We start from the raw sequence: 26,523 nt of genomic DNA, 5'->3' as shown, positions 1-26,523 counted from the left end.
CTGAGAGTTGTGAGGACCCTCAGGGTTGTTTTGATCTGAATTACTTTAATGAATAGTGATATGGAGCTTTTTCTGGCATGATTAACGAGAACTTTAATTACTTTGAGAATTGCCTGTTCATATTCTTTGAACATTTATCAATTGGGGAATGACTTATATTCCTATACATTTGACTCATTCCTCTATGTATTTAAGAACTGAGGCCTTTATAAGAGGTTTGTAAAAACTTCTTGCACCATTATGATTACTGCATATTACTCTCCATCTCCATTTCCCCATTTAATTTTGCTGACTAAATGATTCTTGGTTGAATTCTCAGTTCCTCTGTTCTCTGAATATCATATTCCAGGCCCTCAGATCCTTTAATTTAGAAGCTGCTATATCTTGTATTATGCTGACTGAGGCTCCAGGATATCTGGATTGTTTCTTTTTGATGGTTTGTGATATTTTTTCCTTGACCGATGTTATGATAAAAATTTTCTAGAGACCATATATTAATTTATAAGTATTTATTATTAAAAAGGAATCACAAGATCACCTGGCCACACCTAATAAATCGGAGATTGCCAAGCTTTTCTCCATTCCTAGCCAAAAGTGGCTTGACCAGCGATAATCTCCAGCCTCAAAGTACCAAGAGCCAAAAAGCCCCCTCAAAAGACCTCCCTACTTCCTCAGTCCCTTCTCTAATAAAAGCCATTGATGTGACTCCTTAGGGAGCCACTAGGCCTCTGGTGTTCTACTATAATATGCATATGTATCCAGTCAACAAGTGGGGCGGATAGTGTTCAAAATGGGTTTTCAAAAGGATTAAGGGGTATAATTTATATTAAATTCATACACCTGGGAGTTCTGGAAGTTGGCTATAATATTCCTGGGAATTAGCCTTTCAGGATATCTTTCAGGAGGTGATCAGTGGATTCTATCAAATTTCCTTGATTTCTTAAAAAATGATGCCTAAGTTTTTTTTGATCATGACTTTCAGGTAGTCCAATAATTCTTGGATTATCTTTCCTGGATATATTTCCCAGGTCAGTTGTTTTCCCAATAAGATATTTCACATTTATGTATTTCTATTTTTTTCATTCTTTTGACTTTGATTGTTTCTTGATGTCTCATGGAGTTATTTGCTTCCATTTGCCCAATTCTAATTTGTAAGGCATGATTTTCTTGGGTGAACTTTTGTAATTCCTTTTCCATTTGGTCAATTCTACTTTTAAAAGAGTTCTTTTCCTCAGTGAATTTTTGCACCTCTTTTTCCATATGACCAAATTTGTTTTTTAAGATCTTCTCTTTAGTGTATTTTTGTCAATTTTTCCATTTGGCCATTTCTGCTTTTAAAAAAGTTTTTCTCTTCAGTGGATTTTTGGGCCTCTTTGCCAATTGGTCTATTCTGTTTTTAAGTTATTAAATTTCTTCAGTATTTTTTGGGGTCTCTTTTCCAAACTGCTGACAATTTTTTAAAATGATTTTTGTTTTACTCATATTTCTTTTCCCAATTTTTCTTCTCTCTCCCAACTGATTTTTATAATTCTTTTTATGTTTCACCATTGATTCTTTTTGGCCTTGAGAGCAATTCATATTTTTCTTAGAGGCTTTTAACATAGGAGTAATGACTTTGTTGTCTTCTGAATTTGTGGTTTGAACTTCTCTATCACCAAAATAACTATGCTGAGTTTCTTTTTTTGTTACTTGCTCATTTTCCAGCCTTTTTTTTTCTTCTAATTAAAAAAAATTGTTAATATTGGGCTCTGTAACTATGGTGAAGGGGGCATAATAACAAGCTGCAGGTTCTTTGTGTACCTGCCTTCAGAGCTAACTGTCAGGATCTAAAAGTTTTCAGTTTTTCCAAGCTGGTATGATCTAAGGAGAGGTATGTTTAAAACTCTCTTGGCCAATGCTCTGGTCTTTGAGTAAACAACAAGTACTCTTTTCTGCTTGAGTCCCCTGTTCCCCTGTGGCCAGAAGTGCTGGTGTCTACTAGTGTGCCTCTTTACTCTGAGACTGTGCCTCTAAGACCTGTAACCTGGTTCTGCATACTGACAATGAATGCTAGAAGAGACTTGTATTCAGAGCCAGCAAAAGGGAACCCTGTAATGTCCTTATAAATAATTGTCAGACCCCCATTCCCTTTACCATCTGTGTGGCTGAGAGCTCCAGAAGACTTGATTGCTAATTCAGCTGCCCCCAAGGCTTGTTGTCACAGTGCAGCCTGCCTTGGTGTGCTGCTCTGTGCTCCACTTCCATTCTGATGCACTAGACCTTTCATACTGGCCTTTTAAAGCTGTTTTGGCCTGAAAAATTATTTTACTCTTTCTTTTTGTGGATTATATGCTGCTCCACAATCATCTGTGAAGCATTATATCATAGGTTTTTGCAGGTTAATTTGGTAGCAATGAGGTGGGTCTGTGTACCCTCTCTGCTATCTTTGTTCTGCCCTGCATCCTACTTGTTCTTAAGTATGTCCCTTCTTCTTAGAAATTGCAGCTCCTTTCAAAGCTCAGCTCAAGTTGGCCTTACTAATCATCCCAAACTACTAAAGCCACATCCTGAAATTACTTTGAATTTACCTTCTATATACTTTGTACTTACTAATATTAATGTCTTTCCATGATTTTCATGACAAAATGTAAACTCCTTGAGAGCAGGAACTGCTAAAAAACATTTTTACCTTTGTATCTCCAGCATTCAGCACAAAGCTTGACTAATAATAGCATTTAAATGCTCAGTGATTGGCTAGAGAACTATAAAGTTCAAATGAATATAAGTCCTAAAGAAGTCTAGTTGCTAACCTCACCAAAAACCTATTACTACTTTATGCTGAAATATTATTTATCATGAAAAAATGATAACAAAATAATATGGCTGGAATGTCAGAATTTTAAAAGACAAAACTGAATACTTATCTATGGATTTTGAATGCTGATGTGTAAAAAAAAAGAGACTTACAATTATTATAGACTTACAATGTAGATGAGAAATATTTTGTGATTCTAGGTTGGAGAATTTGGCAAGGGGGAAACATCCTGGTTTATTTCTCCTAAAAAAAAATTTTTTTATGAGAGTACTTAAAATAAAAAAATTACTTCTAACAACACTAAGTGGTCTCCAAAGGAAACAAAATCTAAGAACAAGCAGTGTCTTGTTTTACCTATTTTCTTATAATTTACTTTACTCTTTTGTTACCTACAATCTTTTTTTTCCCCTCTTTTCAAGGTACTGCTTAAACTAAGACTCAAAAGCAAACTAGAGACTCTAGGGGGCGAAGGAAAGGAAGGAGTACATTGCAGATATAAGAATAAACACAGTAAAGGTACAGGGATAAGTAAAAAATATGAAGGAAAAGACAGTTTGACAAACAGGTAGTATATATGAATGCAATAAAGCTAGAAAGGGAGGTAAGAGCTATGTTGTGAAGTGTTTTAAGGTCAGAGTTTATATTTGATCAAATTAGTTTAGGGGGGAACTATGTCTGTTGAATAGGTAAAATGACACATATCCTTCTTTGTTAAGGAAAATTACTTTGGCAACTATGTAGTGTTGGGCAAACTAAGTCCTGCGGGCCAGATGGGGCCTCCTGAAATGTTCAATCCATCTACGCAACATTATTCCTACTCTGACAAATACAATGAGTAGGATACAATACAATGAAACTTCGAGAAAGAGTTGCCTTAGAAACAGACTGACAGATGAGCATTTCCTTTCCTTTGGCCTCTTCTTTAAAAAATTTGCCCATCACTGATGTAGAGGATTGACTAGAGAGGGGACTTGAGACTGGGAAATCAATTATAAGGATATCACAATATTCCAGTTAAGAGGTGAGTAGCAGAGGTGAGCAGGAAAAAAAAAAAGCCATATTTAAGAGATTTGAAGAAAGAAATAACAAAATTTAACAGTGAGTTTGAAATGTGGGATGAGTGAGGATTCAAGGATGACACCAAAGTCATCAACCAAGATCAAGTAGATGGTGGTGCATTGACAGAATCCCACCATTCTGAATGGTGAATGCATGAACATAAATTTGCATACCAACTATTCACATACAACTACAGCTATGCTTCACATTTCATCCTGGCTAACTTTTTGCCATCCTCCTAATGCCCTACCTACCCTATCACCTCATTTCTATCTCTAACTCTGGAAGCACAATCGTATCAATATTGCCATTACTAGAAATGCTGTCAATCAACTCCATCTTAGACTCCACTCACTATCCCTTGGATTTTCGTGATCAAAATATACATCCTTGGATACAACTTCTCTATATGCATATATGTTAGTATCTACCCCATTAGGATATGAGCACCTTGAAAAAGCAGAGACATCACATACTTCTCCATTTGTATTAGGAATAGGCATATTCTAAGTGAATACACTTTTGGTTTTGTTTTTCATTCATTCACTGTTGGCTTATTCTAAGAGTTGGGCTATTTCTACCTTTGGAGGAATAAAAAGAAAGATCTGACAACTAACTGGATATGAAAGATGAGAAGCAGTAAGGAGTCATGGATAATGTTGAAATTGAAAACCTAAAGTGGTATCACAAGCCATGGCAATAGCACAAGACAAAAAAGTAATAAACACTTAAAAGTCCACTAGCCATTCTCCAAACAAGCACAGAAGAACAAAAACGTCTCAAAATAAATATTAGAGAGGCAAAACCAACAGAAGTAGTAGTGAAGCGGTGCTCTGACCCCAAACAATGTTAAGACAGCAAAAAGGACTCATCTCATTGAAGTACAAGGAGGGAGTGCTGAACAAGCTTCAGTGGAAGTCAGCTGCAACAGAGAACAAGCAGCAGGGTCTGAGAGAGCACAGCCAGCTAGGTCCAGCCTCAGTAGGGGAAGAGTAGAAACCAATGAAACAAGTTGCAATGGGAGGAAAGTAATCCAGACAGAACAGGCTAGGAACAACCTAGCATAGTCAGCAATAGCAGGGCACAGCCCAAAAAGGTCCAGCTTCAGTGGGATTGGGCAGAACCCAATTCCAACCAGATGAACTCAACGGCTGCAAATCTCTATATAGCAGACCAACCAGGCTGCCTCTGTACAGTGTTCAATCTGTGAAGCCAAGACTGCTGACCCAATCCCAGGCATAGTACAACTATGAAACAAAATTCCCTCCACCCAGGAAACAGAGGTAAGCTTGAGTATATAGACAAAAACAAGGGGGAAAAATAACACCCAAATGCACAAAAGACAGAGAAAAAGTCTGACACTAGAAAAATATCTCAACAAGAGAGATAACCAAAATAAAAGCCCAGACGAAGAAAGCAATACAAAAATGAAAACATGTCAAATGAAAGTCTCAAAGGGAAATGTAAAAAAAGATGTCAAACCCTTGGAAGAGCTCTAAAAAGGTGAAAAACAAATAATAAGAAACTTAGAAGAACAATTAGAAAAGAAAATGATAGTAGGCACAGTCACACTAATGTTATCTTTGAAGATCTGAATGACAGGGTCAACATTTACTCAAGAACTCCCTTTGAGGGAAGGAGATACAAACACTCAGGTTCACAATATGTGTCATCTTCCACACTCACTCATCCCCCATATCCAATCAGTTCTCAAATATTGCTTTTATCTCCCCATCTTTAACATCTAATACATTCTCTCTACTCATGCCAATAACATCTTAGGGCAGACCCTCATCTCTTACCTGGATTATTACAATAACATTCCACAGTGGAATTAAATTAAATGGGAAAAAGTCAGTTACATTTATTGACATACAAAAAAACCTTACAATTATTCCATCTTTAATAAAGTTTTTAATATGGAATATTTACTTTGAACAAATTTTTGCGCAATTTGGCATAACAATAACAAAGAAAAAAATCCCCAACCTCCTTTTCAGGATGAATATTTCACAGTTCAAGGAAGATGTCACACCTCTCAGTTTTGTCTAAACTTCTAACAATGTAAGTTTTAGTATAGCTGGATATGCAAAAAAGGAAATTAGTAAAAACTTCCTTTTCCAATCTTTGGCACTCCAATCTTTGTCCTATCTTGCATATGAGGAGGATTATTACTTCACAGCAAAAGTTAGCTTCCTTTTTTTAAACTAGTCATCCTATTATTCTTCCAATTTCAAGAAGTCTTTATCACATTTTAAATGAATTAACAATTTATGCAATTGCCAGATTCCTCTGAAGGGTCTTTGCTTATTTTCTGCAGATTAATTAGAATGTTCTACAACAATAGCTAGTCAATTCTTTACATTTTCATTTTCACAAAAACTTTCCTTTGTATTTTGTTGCAACTGATTTTTCACTAATTCAATGTAGGCTGCATGAGACTGCATGACTTCACACTAAACAGCCACTAAGATATCTTTAATAGTTACTGAAGTGTGCTCTTTAAAGAGACACAATTTTCTACATTTCCTCGTGGCAATATCCATTTTTAAAATACACAAAATTAAGAACACTGGAAAAGAGAACAATAATAACACTGGATTGAATGTATGGCATAATCTAACACTCACCTGACAGAACTAAAGTTGGTGAAACTAGCTTATTTTAATTTAATCAAGGACAAACATTCTGAATCAGTAGAAATGCATGCATGCAAATGCACGCACACATACAAACTACTGTAACAGAATGAAACCATATCCAAAATATTGCTTATCCTAAGAAATTTACCCATCACAGTAATTAATTTTCCAACCCTCATTTCCAATCCATTCTCCACACAGACACCAAAGTAATTTTCTTAAAGCATAAGTCTGACCATGTCACTACCCTAACTCAATAAACTGCAGTGACTGCTATTTGACTCCAACAACAAATATTATTTTATCTTTATCTCATGTTTCTTTAAAGTTCCATTTTGGGGTAGTTTTTATGCTGTTTATAACTTTTAGTAATTTAGTCAGTCATTTTCAGTTTTGTTTGACTCTTTATGAACTCATTTGGGGCTTTCCTGGCAAAGGTACTGAAGTGGTTTGTCATTTCCTTCTCCAGTTTATTTTACAGATGAGGTAAACAGGATTCACTGACTTGCCCATGGTTAGAGAGCTAGAAGTATGTGAGGCCAGATTTGCACTCAGGAAGATGAGTATTTCTGAACATAGGCCCAGCCTATCCACTACACCATTTAGGTGCCCCATAGTATAGTAATATATGTTTATAATATATAGGTATGGAGACTAGCCCTATGAGTTCATTGGTACAGGGAAATGCCAAGTGAGGAAATACTCAATCCAATTTGCACCTTTTCTTTCACATAGTCTTAGAGAACTGTGCAGTTCATTACTATATTAAATAATATTTTTCTTTAAAAATGATGTGATTTTCCTCATAATGAGACAAATAACTGTCTCATACCAGAGGAGATGGGGAAGATGTTCCTAGGGCATGGTACTCCCAGATGGCTCCCAAGAGGGAGCATCTCACAGGAAGCCTAAATACCAATTTGCATATTTGTTTTAACTCTTCATCTTATTTTACTCTACTTCTCCACAAGAATCTAAATTCCCAGTGACATTTTAGAGGCCCCCCCCCCACAAAAGGGTTTTAATCAATAGTACAGAGGTTTGTGGTTTTTTTTTTTTCTGGGACTCCTCTAAATCTGTTAAAAATATCTCAGCCAAGGTTAAAAGATTTGCTATGTTTGTAGAATTTGTGACAGGTATTCATGAGCTCATAGGTTTTTTCAAATGTCATATGTATTGGAGATAATAGTCCATAGAAAAGTAGACACTGTTTTTGGAGAACACATTGAATTTCTAAATTTTTATTATTGCTTTTCCTTTTATTTTTTAATAGAATATTTGATTTTTTCTTTTCTTATTTATTGTACTTAAAGTACATATAATCAATATTAATTTTTTTATTCTACAGTAATATGTGTTTAAATATATTTGCCATAATATTAATACATACCAAAAAGCCTAAGACTTTGGGAACCTGCCATTTATTGTTAAATATTGTGGGACTGTGATTAATGTTTCTGTCTGATTCCAGAAGAAGGGAACACAAGGGCCACTAAAACAGTGCTAAGAAGGCACAAGGTCATGGAGACCGACCAATCCCAATGGGATTGATGAGAAACTGCACCGTGCCAAGGAGCACAAGGTCAAACAGACCATACCAATCCAGATAGGACTGAGGAACTTCCATGCCAATACTAAAGGACTTGAACTTAGTGTAAGACTCAAAGTTGTGACGCTTAACATATGTTAAGACGTAGGATGCTTCGTACTACACTGCCAGTCAAGTACCAAAGGTTGGCCATCACCCTGGTTCGCCCTAGCCCTGAGAATGAAGTTAAAATCAGACCTGGGAATTACACTTCCCTTTTACACGAAAATCTAATCCTCTTTTCTCTTTCATGATATGGCAACTTCCTATAATCTTGGCTACCAATGGGTAAGTGCAATATTACTGCATTTTGTCCTACAGATTTATGGGTGAGAATTTATTAAATTGGACCCTAATACAAGGGCCTGTTATGAATTTATTCTTGTTTATTCAGAAATTTTTATATACATAGATTTTTTTATATTTTGATTCTTATTTTTCAAAAATGTAATTTTTCTTCTATTTTTTTTCTTTTTGTTTTTGGTTTTTCTTTTGATAACTGACTCATACACCCCATAACTCAATGATGTATTCTGACCTGATCTGGGTATTGGTCAACACCCTCTTCGGGGGGATTTTATTTTTATAAAAATCCAAATTTTAAAATTTTGTTTGAGAAATTTTTCAGGAAAAGAAGCCTGCTAATGCTTTGAAACTAGAAAATGGACTATTTGCCTGCAGAAACCTATGACTGAATCAAGATGATCCAAAATGAACTTTGGGGTACAACTGTTTGAACTTGAGGAGATTGAACACAATTATTTTGAATTGTAAACTCTTATGCCAAAGGGGATTGCCCCCACTTGGCTTCAATGCGCCTAGCAAAACATTAGTTTTGCTCTCTCTCTTTCTATCTCTTCTACTTACCTCTCTCTTATCTCTAACTATTTTAGTTAGAATTTTAGGGGTACAAGATAATTACATTAAATGATCACTTGGGGAGATGAGTCTCCCAAATGATCATGGGGGAATTGTGATAATGAGATTAAATCTACCCTGCCCATCTTTAGATTTAATCATCAAACATAAAAACATCTTAACTTAACTCACAAGTTAGGAGGTCTGTAACTCACGTGTGCTAGAGTGAGTGATGAATCAGAATTTACTGACTGCCTCCTGGGTAGTCCTAAAAAAACCGTCTGTTGTGGCTAGACACTCAAACTAAGAGGACAGAAAATGACACAAAAGAGGCCCTTTTAAAAAGAGAGAGATGACTGAGCCAGGCTCTCTTCTGGTTCTTGCTTGGACTTGGAGGAGCGCTAGACCTGGGACCCCGAGACCTTGGTGAGACTGCTCTTAAATCTCTCTCTTAGAAATACACGTGGTGAGTGAAGAAGGCTGACTCCTTTAACTTCCTCCCAGGAGGTACTAGCCTGCAGGAGGCTCCCTTGATTGGGAGAAGCCCTTGTGGCTAAAACCCTTGTTAAATGACTTTTAGGCTCTGGCTGGGCCTCTGGAGCCCTGCAGAAGTAAAGCCCAAACTTGAATAAAAATCTCTTATTCTACCCTCTTCTCATCTCTCTACTTCCACTCTCTCCTATATTTTGTAAATAAACTTCCATAAAGTCATTTTGACTTGAGGTTGTTCTTTAATTGGGGATTGATAATTGTTCAATTCCCTAGCAACCTATCCTTTTAATATATTCAACCAAAAACCCCTTTTTACCCCTTACAACTGCCATAACATAATAATAATGGTACATGCTCAACTTTTTTTTAATAATTGCAATGATCTATAGAAAATTTTTGGAGAATAATGCATTAGACAGTGAAAAGTACTGAAGGTATTTAAGAAGGGATGGGTTAGTGAGTCAATAAACATTTATTTATTAAGCACCTACTGTGAAGCCAGGAACTGTGCTAAGTGATGGGATACAAAAAGAGGCAAAAGACAGTCTTTACCCTCAAGCTATCAATCTAATACCATTCCTTCAAAAAAGACAATTCTGATGATGGTACATAGGATGGATTAGAGGAAAAATGGACAGAATAGGAGGAGACAACTAAGGAGGCTATTCTGATAGTTCAGGTGGGAAGAAGTAAAAGCCTGAAGTAAAGTGGAAGCAGCAAGAACAGTGGAGAAAATAGATGAAATAAATTGCAAGAGGAAAAGTTCACAAGACTTCCAGGATATGTGAACCAAAACTTTCTTCTATAATATAAGCTCCTAAAAAAAGACTTTTAAGTTGAAGCTGGTTGAGAAGATTTTTGTGTCATCAATAAAATTAAGGAAGTAAAAAAGAAAAAAAGGTTAAGGGGTTAGATGAATTCAGATTCATACATTTTAAGCATGAGATCACAGATTACATATCTAGAACTGGAAATGACCTCAGAGATCATTTAGTCAAACTCCTTCACCCTGTAGATATGACTCAGGGAATTGAAATAACTTGTCTAAGGTCATAGGTTGGTGATGGTAAACCTATGACACACGTGTCAGCACCGACACGCGTAGCCATTTTCGATGACATGCAGTATGGCCGCATACAGAGAAGTATGGGGCCACATGCTGAGGATGAAACATTTACTGTAGTGTAGTGTAGACATTCTATGCACTATAGGTGACAATTCTACCTATATTAATTTACCTATTTTGGTTTATTAAATAGTTATATATTATAATTATACATTTTTGTTATTTAACTATAAATATCGTGAAATTATGGTTTTTTTTCCTTGAAGTGACACACCACCCGAGTTATGCTCAGTTTTTTGGTGAATTTGACACACCAAGCTCAAAAGATTGCCCATCACTGTCATAGCTAGTAATAATGAGACAAACTATAACCTTCAATATAGAAAGAACTGAAGATGTGATTTATTAAGCTACTATTATGGATATGGAAGATATAATGGGAAGGCAGAATTGATAATACTGGAGAAAGTGTGGGGGAGGAAGAAAAAGTCAAGGATGAGGTTCTAAATGGAAACCCATCTAAAAGGCAATGATGCCATTGACACAAATGGGCACTTAAGAAGGAAGGTTAAGTTTAAGGAAAAAGATGAACTTTGTTTTGGACATGTTGAGTTTAAGATGGCTACACAACATCCAATTCAAACTACTCAACAGGTGGAGAGAAATGTGGGCCTGGAATTCAAGAGATGAAGGCTAAATATATAGACTTGGGAGTTATCTGCCCAAAGATGATAACTGAATCCATGGAAACTAAGAAAAAGTATAGAGAGAAAAGGGCCCCTGACACAGACCTGGGCTATGTTCATACATGTGGCAGGACATGGATAACACCTTTGCAAAGAAGACTAAGCAATCAAAGGTAAGAGAACATGAGGGAGCAATGTCATGAAAACTCAAGGAGAGAATATTCAGGAGAGGAGCCTATGTAGCACTGTCAAATACTAGAGATAATGAGGACTGAAAATCCCTAACAGTAACCAGAGTACTGAAAGATTCTAACTTTATAATACATTTTTTAAGGGAATGTTTTCCAAATAATAACTGGGCTCTTAAAATTGCAAAATTCTGGAAAAAACATAGCTCCTAGTTATTGTTTTTTTACTATTTTCCCTATCTTTCTCTTTATCAGATATTAAATGACCAATACATCCCCACGTTCTGAAGTCCATTTATTAATTCATGTGTTTGATTCTACTCTTATCACTTTGAATTTATACTCCCTACCTATTTTATTTGGAACCCAAATCTCAACCTGACTTTTAAGTATAAAAATGATGCAAAATTGAAAGTGTTACATAAATATTAACTATTATTATTATTTAGTTGCCTCACTGTTGTTTGAACTCCGTGAGGTAGCTATTTCCACAAGAAGAGCTATCAATACCTTGACCTTAAAGTTTAATTTTTTTTCCAGCAACCTTCATCTAACTTCCAAATGTGAGACTTCCAAAGTCCAAGCTTTTCTTAATTTCTAGTTTTTTCTTTCTGTCCCAATTCTATAATGTTCCCATTTGCTATCTTCACACTCAGTTCGGCATCTGTGCTATTACTAAAATCATCCAACACATTTGCCACCAGTCAAATTGGCTAGTGGCTAGTCACCAATCCATACCAAATATTCCAACAGGATGATTGAGCATTGTTGACATAATCACATATCCCCATGTGTAATATAGTTTTCTGGTTCTAAATCATAGGCAAGTAGACTTCCTGAATCTGTCAGCAACCTCCTGGCTCCACCAGATTCTTCTCCAGTTCAACATGTAATTTGAGACCACATGGAGAATGGAGTGAAATAGTTGCCAAAATACTGGCACATAGCAAAACCACCTCCTCCTTTATTCTCTCACTACCTTTGTTCTTTCTAGCTTTTTCTTCAACCATGCTAGCAACTGCTCTATTTTAAATACATAGAACAACAACAAAAAATTTCTTCCCTTACTTTTTCCCTTTATATCCAAACTCCATTATAATATAGGACATGGAACACACACATGCATATAAATAAATGCGAGTACAACCAAAAATGTGACAAAGTTAATGATATTAAATAGAATCAGAATGAAAAACATTAGATATTAGTGAAATGGATAGAACCAAAGTTAAGTCTAACAATTCTATGAAATAGAAATTCACACTTGCTTGTTCTCTCTCTCCATATGTATTTACACACGTTTATGGAGAATTTTGAGGAGAGTTCTCTATTACAGAGAACTGTTCCATCTACTCCCCACAAATCCAAAACTATTCACCATTTTCATTTTATATAACCTTACTACCACCTTTAACATTGAAAACTACTTTCTTCCTTAAAGTTCAAGAACAATATTTTTTTAAATTTCAAAACAACACAACTGTTCCACTATCAAAAAAAGATATTTTCATTAATGGTTGCAAAGAAACTGGGTTATAGGTCTATATTGGGAGAATGCTTTGGAAGAGTTTCTGGCTAGTAAAAGCAAGAGAAGAACATTCAGAAATAGAACATATGATGGACAGGTGCTGAATTGACTGAGAAGCTGTCAGAAGGAAAATGACTAGTGGGAAGAATAAAATGAACAGATAGGATAAAAGCCCACTCACTTGGGCTTTAACATCTCTGTGACTTTAACCATACAATTATTCTTTGCAACATCTTTCTCTCCCATTTCATTTTTGCTACATTAATATGTTTGTGTTATCAAAAAAAAAAAAAAACAACAAAAAAAAACTTGTAAAAGTGGCATCATTCTTCCCATCCAAAGCAAGACATGGTGCCATGTTCAGGAAACCACAAAGACCAAGCTGACCAAAGAATACCAAAGAAACCTTGCAGTACTAAATTACAAAGTGAAGACCAGAAAGTCAGAGATATTCTCTAAAGGATACGAGAGGTTAAGGGTATATATGTATGTTCCTAATTAATAAGGAAAACTGTGCCATAATAAATAAATGGGAGTGTCTATGTTTATTCCTAATGAAATAGGAAAGCTGTTCAGAAGAATCAAGAAGGCTAGATATGAAGGGTTAAGAGGAAGGAAAATCAGTGTATTCCCATTACAATTTAAAAGGTATGTCTGATACTGGTCAGGAAAATGCAGTATCTGTTATATACCATCAATTTAATTGGCCCATGAGACTTCCCAACGATGATATGGAATCTTTCTCCTCTTTCCCTGAGAAAACAGTACATTTATATTACAGTAATAAATAATCAAAACACATTGATTAAACATATATTATATGCCAGACTGTGCTAAACACTGAGGATATCCTCCAAAGAGCCACCAAATGATTTTCCATAGGGAGATGTCATTTCCCTACTCAAATTCAAGTGGCTCCCCTATTGCCAATAAAGGTAAAATAAGATAAAAGCACTTTCTTTGGCTTTTCAAGTCTTTCACAATCAAGCCCTAGCTTTATCTTTTAAACTTCATTATAGGTGAGGGACTTATAAGAAAGAAAACTAGCCACATTCAGAGGAAGAACTGTGGGAGTAGAAACAGAAGAAAAACAACTGCTTGAACACATGGGCTGATGGGGATATTATTGGGGATACAGACGCTAAACAATAACTCTAGTCCAACTATCAATAATACGGAATTAGGTCTTAATGATACATGTAACAACCCAGTAGAATTGTGCGTTGGCTACGGGGGGAGAAGGAAAGAACATGAAACATGTAACTATAGGAAAATATTCAAAATTAAAAAAAATATTTTATCTGAAAAAAAAAAATAAAAATAAACATCATTATATATTACTCTACTTCTCACACTATAGTCCAACCAAACTGACCTCCTATTACATGGCATTATATATCCCAGCTCTCTACCTCTGCTCAAAATGCATTCCTCCCCCCTCTCACTTATACCTCATAGAACCTCTTACTTCCAATAAGATGAACCTCAAGCACTACCTTCTATATAAAACTTTTCCTGATCTCACAACTGCTAATGCTACTACTGCCTTCTCTCCTTATCTTACATGTATAAATAATAAAATCTCCCAAAAAGAACCCTTGACACAAAAGATTATTTCATTTTTTGCAATTTGAATCTCTAGGATCTACGGCAGTGCCTGAGACACAGGTACTTAAAAAAACTTGTTGATTGATTGAAAAAACTCTTGCCTTCCAGGAGTTTACATTTTACAATAGAAAACAGGTATATATTCAAAACATATGAAATAAACACAAAGTAACTGGAGGTGGGAGGACTAGCAACTACCAAGGAAGGAGGCAGAATCAGCAAAGAAATCTTATGCAGAATGTAGTAGTTGAGTTGAGCTTTGAAATCAGAGATCATAAGTGGCAAAAGGGAGAAGTATATTATAAGCATGAGAGACAACATGTCCAAAGGCATAATCAGCAATTTCAATTTAATGAAGTACCTCATCATCTAACTGCAATACAGAACTACAGACACATAAGTTTTCTCAGTGCCTAAAACTTATTTCTATAAACATAATGCATAATAAAATAAGCAAACACTAATATCTCACACTTGTCCTATGTCATTCTCTACTTTTTCCTAAGAAAGCTTTCACTGCCACTAATAAATAATTAATATATCAACCTAACTACCTTAAACTTTCTCTATTTCCCAAATCAAGATTTCTTGATGTTTAGTTGATCACTTGTGGGATATCTTCTAATAATCTCAAGAAGTGTTATGAAAAGTACTTCATTTCCTTGCCATCCTCTTTTTTCCTATTTGGAATTGAGGAATTAACTCTGATTCTTAATGTGACCTATTTATATCCCTTCACCAGAGCTGAACTGCTTATGACATAGAACTCTAGAGTAGGCTCTCTACATCCCATCTCCCACTGTCTCTCTCCTCCTGAAGCTCACTGAAAATATGGATAACTATCTTCCAAAGATGCTATTGGCAGTCCTGAGAAGACCCAATTCTGGAACTTATCTTATGTATTCTGGAGGATGTAATCTGTCATCAAATATATTCAATGGTCAGAAAAAAGATCCATCGCAAGCCATTTAGATAGTAATAGAGTTACTATATGGACCTACAATCACCTCTGCAACAAGAGATTTTTAAGGCCTAAACTGGTTTCTTTTCCATTGTATTGTCAAAAGAAGATAAAATAGTATTATCCATCTTCACTGTCCTAAATTCCATCATTTATTCTGGAATTCTTTTTATGGATGTTTTTGCCTCCAGATCCCACACAATCTTTCTCAATGTGATGTAATGAAAAGAACAATGGACTTTTAAAATCAAAAGACCTGGGTTCTAGTCCCAGTTTTGCCACTTAACAATTTATCAGAATAACGATCAAACTCTTCTTTAAGACAGGACTGATGTCAAATCTTGATATGAAGCTCAAAATGAAATAACACTTGAAAAAAAAGATTTTTTTAAATGTTTAAGTGCTACACACCCTTTCATGACCAACTTTAACCCTACATTCTACTTATTTCTAATTGACTTAGTGGCTGGAATCAAACTCAAACCCTCCAATACCAAAAGATTAGGAGGAAGCTAGGTCATCTGTACTTTTAAAGTTTGACATCAGACAACTAAGTCCTCTCACTTTTAATTTGTATCCAAGGTCAAAATATTTTGCACGTGAAAAGATGTTTTTACCAGATCACATAAGCTTCTGCAACTAAAAGTAAAAAAAGCATTATTTTCAGGAGTCTGACACATTATCAAAAAAGGGAAAGAATTACTGGCACTTTGCCTGAGCATGCTGCTCAAGGAAACTCTATGAGAATGTCCACTTATTATTCATTTTATAATTAGGAAGAAAAATGTTTTCAACTTAGAGAATTTTTCTTTTTAACGTTCTCAAATGCAAATTAATTTAGAAATAGCCAAACGATTCTATAAACATTAGACTCTCAGTATCCTACTATGAGTAATTTTCTTTGGGGAAAAAAACTCAGTTATTCATGAAATGAAGGTTTATTCTCAGCACTTTTAATAATTTTACTGAAGTAAAGAATAGAATCATTAAATTACTATGAATCCACCAAATACTGATTTCTTCATATGCCCATAAATTAATGTGTAAGCATTTCACACTGGCAAAATAGTATTACAAATGAAATCCCAAAAAACTTTACTTTGCAAAAATAAAGAATTAAAAATCTGTCTTATTCCACATCTCTATCCTCCACCCAACCATGTAAAGACATCTAGAAAAGGAGAAGACAATGGTTACCACAGCTCTAAAACTGAGATGCACCATAGCTGTAAAGAATTAAAACATGGCCTGAATTATTCAAGTATCTGCATTATAAAAGATAAAAACCTGAAGCAAGAAGGATTAGGAAATTGTTTTTGATATTTTGTTTACAGATTTTCCATCAAATTGTAATTACAGGAAACCAATATAGGCCAAATACAGCTTTAGTTTTAGGGACAATATACTAATAGTTTTCTCATACTACTATGACTATTCATTCTTGATCTTTTGTCTTGGCTCTTCCTTTATCATATATGGCCATCCCTCAAATCTCAGACTCAGCTCTGTCTATTATTCTTCAATATTTGTTCCCAAAGTTATCTTTTTTTTTTTTGAGAAGTAAACCCTTTAGTAAACCAAAGTTATCTTGTTATCTGATAAATCCTATGTATATATTTCTCATCCATAAACTGAGTATGAGCTAGATTACTTATAAGATTCCTTACCTACTCCAATTTTATGTTCCTTTGATTTTAAACCTTGATCTTTTACCCTTTCAAGTTTACATTATGTGTAGAACAGCTCATTTTAACTAGTTGTCACCTAAATTATGTTCTAAATGGGATCCATTAATTTATTCCACTTTCAGCAAAGTGATTAACATTTGCATTCTTCAGATTTCAATTCCTAGAATCATCTTTATCCTTCTTCATTTACAATGCCCTGCTGAACCTCTCTTTTATATTTACTCAACATTATCATTTCCTCTCTATACTCACAAATACAACATAAGTCTAAAGCTTATTCCTTGCTGCCAAGTCTCCAGTCTCTTTTTTTCTTATTTAAGAATGACCTCCTTCAAGGCTCATTTTGATCATGAATGCCCCAATCTCAGGTCTCTGCTACAGAGCCCTACTGCTATCCTCCCTCCTTCCTTAATCCCTCCCAAACAAGTTAGAAATCTTGATTTATAGGGCTCCTTAGTGCTCCCTCTTATTAAAACCTATTTTATTTCTCTTCCCACATTAGAAAAATCTATTTCTTGACATAGGATATGGCTGAACCATTTCAACTTTTTACCCTGTGTCCCAGCATCCCCTCCCAACACATCTTTGCTCAAATCTTATCTATTCCTTCTTTCAAAGTTCAATGCCAAATTCTCTTTCATAAAGAACATTTAGATGAAATTTTAAAAGAGAGAACATCATCCCAAAGTTTCAATGAATGCCAAACTTTTCATAACTATGCTCATTTCAAATGTCTGGTGCAGCTAGCATATACAAAGTGGGACAAAAACACAAGACTAATTAAACATGCCATAGTTTATGCCTACAAAATAATGTTGCTCTTCAAGCAAGGAGAAAGATGATTTCACTGATATTGCTCATAGTTCAAAATATTATTAGAAACCTTGTCAGATTGAAAGTCAGGAAGACCTAGATCAGTGATAGCGAACCAATGGCATGGAGAGCACTCTCTGTGGACACTCATGCAGCCCTCCCCCACCCCTGCACCCATAGTTCTTTACTAACAAGGCAGAGAGACTCAGATGGAGCTGCTCCCTTCCCCCTCCTCATGTGTCTGATGACATTTTTTCACTTCACCCACCCCTCTACCCAGCAGTCCAATGGGAGGGCTTCCTCCCTCCCCTGTGTAGAGTAAGGGGGAAAAAGGGTTTGCACCAGGCAATCATGGGGGGAGGGGGTGACAGGGAAGACATATTCTGTCTGGTGGGGGTGGGGCCTGGCACTCTGTCTCTAAAAGGTTTACCATCACTGACTTAGATCAAATCCAGCATCTGACATATAATGGTTGTGTGACCCTGGGCAAATCACTTAACTTCTCAATGTTTAAGTTAACTCTCCAAATATAAATGACCCATAGTGACAACCTGCATTAACAGAGGGAATTTTCCTCACTAGAGAGTTCCCTATACCAAAGAAAACACAGGTCTAATTTCTATCCTTAAACTTTTGGGAACGGATTTAAGAGTTCACGTCTCACAGAAAAATTATTCTTTTATAGAAAATACATTTTAGACCAAGAAAGATATTCCAGTATTTTATCACCCATCTTATTAAAAAGATTTAGTTCTGAAAAACTCTTGCCTGTTTCCAAGACTTCAATTCACCCATAAAGTAATATTTGTAGGGCAACTACTTGGCTCATTGGAAAGAGAAAGAGACCTAGAGATGGAGATCCTGGGTTCAAATCAGACCTCAGACACTTTCTATCACAACTCCAATTGCCTAGCCCTTAGCACTTCTGTTATTTTAGAATCAATTTTAAGACAGATGATAAGGTGTTTTTTTTAAGTAGGGGAGGGGGAATATTTGCTACCCCTTAAGATAATCCCAGGGATAGCAAAAACTGAGAACATAATCCTTAAAAAGGTCAAACTATCATTTTGAACAAAGACACCATCATCAAAATAAATACAGTCAACTAATAAATTCTAGCATGTTTGCTTAAAAAACTAGTAATATCTATTTTTGTTCTTTTTACCTAAAGATCTAAATATTTCTTTTAAAGAGATATTTACAAACAGAAATTTTTAACCATTTATTGGGGAATGCAATACTTTTTTTATAACAACTTTGTTCAACTGCTATTGGTGGCTTTCATTTCTAAACACATGACTAAGAAGTTGAGGCCAGCTTCAAATTCAAATGAACTAAGTGAAAAATAGTAAAATAGGTAGAGAGACTTATGTCCCTCCACCCTTCCCTCCCCAACCCCATTATTTCAATCAATTCTAGAGGTAAGCTGCTGGCAGGAAGATTCTCCTGCTAACAAAAATCTCAAAATAAAATACAAGGGTTACATAGGCTTATGTTTTTGAGAGTTGTTTATGTTGTTGTCTCTATCATTAGTTATACACACACACACACACACACACACATACACACCCAGTTATTTATATTTGCATGAGTTTACCTTAGCTATTAAGTTCTAAATTCTTATATTTCTGGTTCTGTTATTTTTTCCATAAGATCCTTACAAGTACTTCTTTTCTGTGCATCCAAATGAAATGAGCTTTTTATACAAAAAAATTATGTTACACACTATATAGTTTTGGATAAAGGAAAAATACTAAAGTACACAAAACAAAACAAAATAAAATAAATTCCAAATTCTTTTCTGGACGAAGCTTCTTATCAAATAATGGATAGAACTTTAAGACAATTTTTTTTCAAAAAAGAAACTCCTTATCTTTCCTGACTTGTGAAGGTTTGTCCCTCCTTAGGCAGCTCTTTGAGGCTCACCACAGTGGTGCCAAATTTAGTGCAGACATCCCATTGGCTTTATCACTACTGCAGCTCAGAATTCCCAACTCAAGAGATCCAGCCACCTGACCACAACATCCCCTAGTAGCAGTGGATAACAGGCATTCTAGCAAGTCAGCATTATAAAATTAAAACAAATATTAATCAAGTTTTCAAATGTACAAAATGCTGCTAGTATTATACAACAAAGAAACCCAAACAAATGATATCCACTTTCTCCTTCAAGGCAAATTAGCTGTTAGATTCAAATCTAAATGTCAAAATCACAGTTGGCTCCTGAACTTTGTTGTGTTTTTAAAACATTCTATTCCTTCTATGTAAAGAAGGCTCTTAGCGTGGTTTTCAATGTACTTTATTTGATGGGAATGACAAGTTATCCTAAGGTTAATGATTTTATTTAAGTCTTATATGGGGCCTATAAACTCTTCATCAAATGATGTTACCAACCTAGGGTTGTGTGAAAAGTGCTTTAAAATGAATTTTTAGTTGCTGAGCTCAATTAGTACTATCATTTCTTAGTTATCCATCTTTCCTTCAAAAATTCATAAAATGATCAAATAATGAAACCCTCTAACTTCTCAAACCAAAAAAATCCTTGCTCTTAAACACTCTTCTTTAAAAATTCACATAAAAACTTTTGGTTAAGTTTTATTTAAAATCATTAAATAGAAAACTGCTTATAAAAGAAAAAATGTATTTAAACAACAAGACAAAATATTTTCACATTAATTTTCACCCAAGTTCATGTCCTACCTTCACTCCAACTGCAACATCAGTGACAATGCTGTAAAGAAAAATTTAAAGTATTTAACATCATGATAGTCTTTCATAAATTAACATCAGTTTTTTTTAAGTATCTCTATTTTGGATTTACAATTCATATGAATTCCAATATTTTAGGACACATGCAAAAATTAAGTAAAAACATGGTTAGAGGCGATCATTTTCCAGTACAAATCTCAATCTGACTCACTGCATTGAGATCACTTTTAATATGGAGAAAAGTTTTAGTAATGACTCAATCAGGCTTAGGGTCCTTAGTATGATGCTTTAATGAGAAAAACTAAACATATTCTGCATTATGCTATTAAGACACATAACTTTTTGCTTAAAAAAAAAAACAAACTTGTGTAGTATGGTTGAAAGAACACTGAACTAGGATACAGGAGATCTAGGATCTAATCTCAGCTCTGCAACTCACACCCTTACTACATGACCCCAGGCAAATCACTTAATCTGGAGAGGCCTCGATTTCTTAATCTGTAAAACCAAATTGAAGTGGATGGCTGAGGGTCCCTCCTGGTTCTAAAAATAACTATATTAACTTCTGAGTGCTTTCATCCCTAAATATCTAAAAAATAACTCGAGGCCTAACCAAAGCAAACTTTTCTTTATAAAACTCAAGCCCAGGGATATTCCTTTACTACCTTCGTTGACCCAAAGAGACAAGCATTTCTTGGGTCAAAGACAATTTGCCCTGCAAACAGAAAAAAACGGGCCCCATCAAATTCTGTCATTAGGTACCACCCTTCTAAAAAACCGCAGTGATTTTCCCATTCTCACATCCTCTTCAAACTCCTGTCTGGTGTCTACAGAATGTACAAAGACACTAGGAATAATAGTATTTCTTTTCAACCTCGGTCGCTGCCTGAGTGGGGGTGACAGGTTCTCCAGTGGGTTCTCAAGGAAGCCACACTTTTCTGAAGAGGTCAAATTCGCCATCAGCTCTTATAAAGCCGGCCTGGGGTTGACTCTCCCAAATCTTGTTTCTGCCAAAGCAAGAGGGCCCTTGCCTACTCTTAGAATAATTGTTTGCTGCAAACCCTGTCCTTTCTCGAAGAATTTGATTTCTGGGCGCCCTTTGGCCCAGCCTGGGATGTGACTGGGCGCTCCTACAAAAGCATTTTTTTTTTTTTGGCGGTCTCCCACCCCCTCCCCACACCAGGCTGAAAACAAAGGAGTCTGACATCTGCCCTCCCCCTCCTCTGCTCTCCTCCGCGCTGCTCTCCCCTCCTCCTTCCCTTCCTCCCTCCCTCCTTCTCTCCGCCCGCCTCCCGCCCCAGCTCCCCAACACGCCGCTCTGGAGCTCCGCGGCAGAGGCAGTGGCGGAGTCGGCCCTGCTCCCTCCCGGTCGCGGGCATCTCCCTCCCGGCGAGTGGTGCGGCGCGGCGGGGCCTGGCTCGGGGAGGACTGATGGCCGCGTATCCTCCCCCACCCCCACTCCAGGCTCAGGCCTCGCACGCCGCGCCGGGCCCGGGCCGCTCCCCGAAACTGTGGGGTCCTGAGGGCTGGGCCAGAGCTGGCCGCAGCCTGCAGCCTCCCGCCTTCTTCCCTCCCTTTCTCTTCCTTCTCCGCCGCCGCCGCCCGGCTGGCCACTCGGCCCACCCTTAAGGGCTCCCGCCCCCGGGGCGCCGCCATGTCCCGCCCGGGCCTGCTCGGCCCCCCGCCCCGCTCGCCCCCTCCCCAGTCCGGCCGCCCCCAGCCCGCCCTAGGGAGAAGGAGGAGGGGTGTGTGCGATGGGGCGGGGGGGAGGCTAACGGCAGCCCAGCCCAGGGAGGGGCAGCCGCAGGCTCTCCGGCCAGGGCCCCGCCGGCGGGGGGGATGGAGGGGACCCCGAGGCAGCTCTGGGCCCCGCGCCCCTCCGTCCCACCCACCGCCAAGTCCGCGCTGGCCGGGCTACATACCCGTCCATTGCCGAACTGGACAAAGCTCCGCTGAGAAGGACCGAGCGGCGCAGCCAGCGAGACACACTAGCAGCGAGAAAATGGCGGCCGCGGCCCGACGGAAATTGCCGAAGGTGCCGGAGCGCACGGGCCAGCGAGAGGCGGCGGCGGAAAGAGCCGAGCGGAGCGCAGGGCCGGGCAGCTGGGGCGGGCGGGGGTGGGGGTGGGGTGGGGTGTGGGGGGGAAGAGCAGCGGCTCCGCGGCGAGGAGGTGGGGGAGTGGGCGCTGTCGCTGCCGCCGCCGCCGCCTTCGCCACGCGCGCACTAGGGTCCCGCCTCCAGCCCCTCCGCCCTCTGGGACTGGGCCTCCTGGTACGAAGCTTTTCTGCGTCTGGAATTCCCTTCATAGTTCTGAGCATAATAGCAGGCTGCGGTGCCGGGCAGGATGCTGCCCCAGTCTGAGGCCCACCCCCGAGGAAGGGGCAAAAATCACCTGCAGCCGCCCCCCACCATCTTTCTCCTTCCTCAAATCCCACCATCACTGCCAAAGCTGCAACTCAGAAAAACTTTTAAGTTTTTTTGGAGTCCAACCTGGCCCCGAACACATACTCCTTCCACAATAATCACAGTCTGCATACATAGAGAGTACATTGTTTCCTTTCTCTATAAGTGGAAGTCGGGCAAGAAGCATTTATTAATTGAAGCCCATGTTAAATTCTGCAGAAGGCAACTAGGCCAAAGTCATTTCGCAAATGAAGAAACTGAGACCCAAAGAGTAAATGACTCACCTAGGGTCACACAGACAATTAAGGGGCAGACCTAAGATTAAAATTCAGATCCTGTATGGTCAAGATGTCCACTGCACCACACTGTCTCTTTGGAAAACTCTCCATTGCCTCATTGAATCCATATCAACTCTTGGCTGGCTAGACAAGAGATCTCCCAAACTCTTATACCTTATACCTAAAGCTTCCCTTTTAGGGTAACTAATTACCAGACAATCAATAAATGTTTATTAAGGGCCTACTATTGTGCTAGGAAGTTTTTCCTAATATAAAGCCTACTCTAGCCTCTCCCTGAAACTTCCATCCTTGTTCCTAATTCTGTCCTGGGGTACTACAGTAAAAATTATATATATATACACATATGTGTGTGTGTGTGTATTGTCCACAGGAAAGCCTTAAAATTATATATATATATATATATATATATATATATATATATACACATATGTGTGTGTGTGTGTGTGTGTGTGTTGTCCACAGGAAAGCCTTTCAAATACTTAAAGACAGTTATCCAGGCCCTTAAATCTCCTCTGCTCCAGACTAAAGTACCCTAGTTCCTCCACTCCTCCTATGGCACTGTCTCCAATCCCCTCATTATACAAGTCATCCTCTGGAACAGATCCAGCTTGTCATGTCATTTCATTGTGCTTCCTAAATTGTGGCACACAGAACTGAACACAATACTCCAGATGTGGGCTGAACAGAGCAAAATACAGCATGATGATCACCTCCCATTCTCCAGACAGTATGACCTCTCAGAGAAGCCTGGGATCACAGTAGCTTTTTTAGCTGTTATGTCACACCATTGACTCATTGAGCTTGCAGGCTTGTATTAAAAAAAAAAAAAAATGGTTTTACCCTCAACACTGTACACTATGAAAGGCAGGTCATTGCCTTGTTTCCCTCCACATTGCTGCATGCATTCCCATCTGGAGTTAACCCATTAACCTACTATCCAGATCTACACTATATTAAGACCATAATTTTCAGAACTTGGTGGCCCCTGGCAAGCTAGTACAGACTAATGTGTTTTATAACATCTTCTTCTTACCATTTCTAAATACAGAATTACCTGGGAACAAAGATGGAATGGTTGATGCTTTGATGCCCTCAGGTCATAGATGACAGTATAGATCTACAGCATTTATAGCAAATATTCAAACACTCAGAATTCTCTAGGTAGAAGAAAATTGGCAAAGTGCATAAATCTATTTAGTTCAACAAGAATATATAAGAATTTATTAACCACCTGCCATGTGCTAGACATTAAGGGTATATTTACAAAATCAGAGGCAAAACTATTCTTGCCCTTAAGCAGCTTACATTCTACTTGAGAGGAAATGCTAAGTAACTCCAGGAAGGAGGAGACAATAATAACATGGGTAAGGGAAAAGGGGGTGTCAGGAAAGGCCTCTTTTAGGAAGTGGCCTTTGATCCGTTCCTTTGAAGGGGAGTAGGAATTCCAAGAGACAGAGGAGAAGAGGAAAAAGATTCCAGGCCAAGAGGATGATGAAGGATGATGAATCAAGGACCAAAAGGTATGCAGTACATAAACCCTATAGTGGGAAGGGGACAAAAATGATCCCCTGGGGTATCATCAGTTGTTTTAGCATTATATCTTGTAGGAAAAGCTAAACAGCATGAGAGATAGAATGACAGGCCTGGAGTTAGGAGAACCTGAGTTCAAATGTGATCTCAAAACTTCCTAGCTATGTGATCCTAGGCAAGTCATTTATCCCTAATTGCTTAGCCCTTGCTGTTCTTCTGTCTTAGAACTGATACTAGGACAGAGAGTAAGAGTTTTGGGGTTTTTTTTCAATATTTCTTACATTTCTTCAAAGCATCAACCTTATATTATGAATTATTAAAGAAACACCCAATCAACAAAATTATTTCTTGCATTTCTTCAAAGCATCACCCTTACATTATGAACTATTAAGGAAACTCACCAAATCACCAAAAGTTTAAAAATTATTGCCAAATAGCAGCAGTTAATAACCTTAAAAGTTCAACTCAAAAACTACCTCCTCTTTCTGAAGCCTTCTCTATTTCACCAGCCAGAAGTTATTTCTCCTCTCCATGTATTGCCATTTTAAACAGCCTGGAGACAGAATAATAGTATGTGACCACGCAGATAGTAGGTGCTTCACAAGTGTTTGAAAGTTGAATTGACCACTCATCAAATAGCATCTATCACAAAGTTGGCAGTTAATTGGGGGTTTTGTTGTTGTTGTTGTAGTTGTTTTAATTTTTCTAACTGGATTGTGAGTTCTTAGCGGGCTTATGCCAATTAGCATAATTGGCTCCTCCATTGCTTCTTAAGATATTGATTAATTAATTGATTGAATTTTAATTTCATCCTCTATACACTTTTGCAAGGACATTCCTATTACCATATACAAAAAGCCTCTTCTGTCAATATGGTATAGTTAACAAGGAAGAAAAAAAGCATTTATTAAGCATTTGATATTTGCCAGGCACTGTACGAACCACTTTACAAATATAATCTCATTTGATCCTAATCTTCAGATAGTGTATTCTAAATGTATTGCAAATTTTAAAGCATAAATTGAGTTTAAATTATTATTATTCTAGCTATGTAGACGTGTGTGTTAATAAAGTTGCTAGAATAATTGGAGTAATGAATGTTGGGAAAATTCCCTTCCCCCTCTAAAGGTCTATAATAATGGTCAGAAATAAATCAGATGTTTTAATCTCATCTTTATCTGGTAATCCATCTGTGGCCATGAGATAGTGTGTGAATGGTTTCCTATACACGCAGCACTGTCATCAGTTGTGAAGGTCAATAAACTATATAGCTTTCAGCATTATGTTCTTTTTCAGGGTTTGTTTTTTCCTTCTTGAAAAGTAAACTCTTTGACCTTTTAGAGAGATTTACACTTATACAGAAAATGATTAAATCTAAATTCCAGTGAGTATCAAGTTAAAATGAGGCCAAATATTTATGCAATAAAAATAGGAAATGAGATCTTGTTGATAATTCCATGCCTTAAAAGTCAGAAGACTATAGTTTTATTCATAGTTCCTCCTCTATTTTCTTGAATGGGACTAAAGGCAACTTGGAGTAACATATAAAATGCTGAACTTTGCCCTGAAATGCCTGAAAAGTCTGGGTTCAAATCCCACCTCAGATGCTT

The 26,523-nt window shown here is 37.4% G+C and overlaps 1 protein-coding gene across 5 annotated transcripts in view; it reads right to left on the bottom strand.

Moving 5' to 3' along the window:
• Positions 1 to 22,634, bottom strand: part of PTBP2 (polypyrimidine tract binding protein 2) — a 143,849-nt gene extending 121,215 nt beyond the window's left edge. For all 5 annotated transcript variants that reach the window (XM_044672102.1, XM_044672098.1, XM_044672099.1 and 2 more), the window contains exons 1-2: positions 22,603 to 22,634; positions 20,672 to 20,702 (exon numbers count right to left, since the gene is read on the bottom strand). In XM_044672102.1, coding sequence (XP_044528037.1) covers positions 20,672 to 20,702; positions 22,603 to 22,610 — 39 coding nt within the window. In that variant the 5' untranslated portion in view covers positions 22,611 to 22,634. The remainder of the gene's footprint in view (positions 1 to 20,671; positions 20,703 to 22,602) is intronic.
• Between the last annotated feature and the right edge of the window lie 3,889 nt (positions 22,635 to 26,523).

The sequence above is a fragment of the Gracilinanus agilis genome, chromosome 4 (genome assembly GCF_016433145.1).
Source record: "Gracilinanus agilis isolate LMUSP501 chromosome 4, AgileGrace, whole genome shotgun sequence".
Lineage (NCBI taxonomy): Eukaryota > Metazoa > Chordata > Mammalia > Didelphimorphia > Didelphidae > Gracilinanus > Gracilinanus agilis.
Note: the sequence above shows the minus strand (reverse complement) of the source record. Positions and strands in the feature narration are given on the sequence as shown.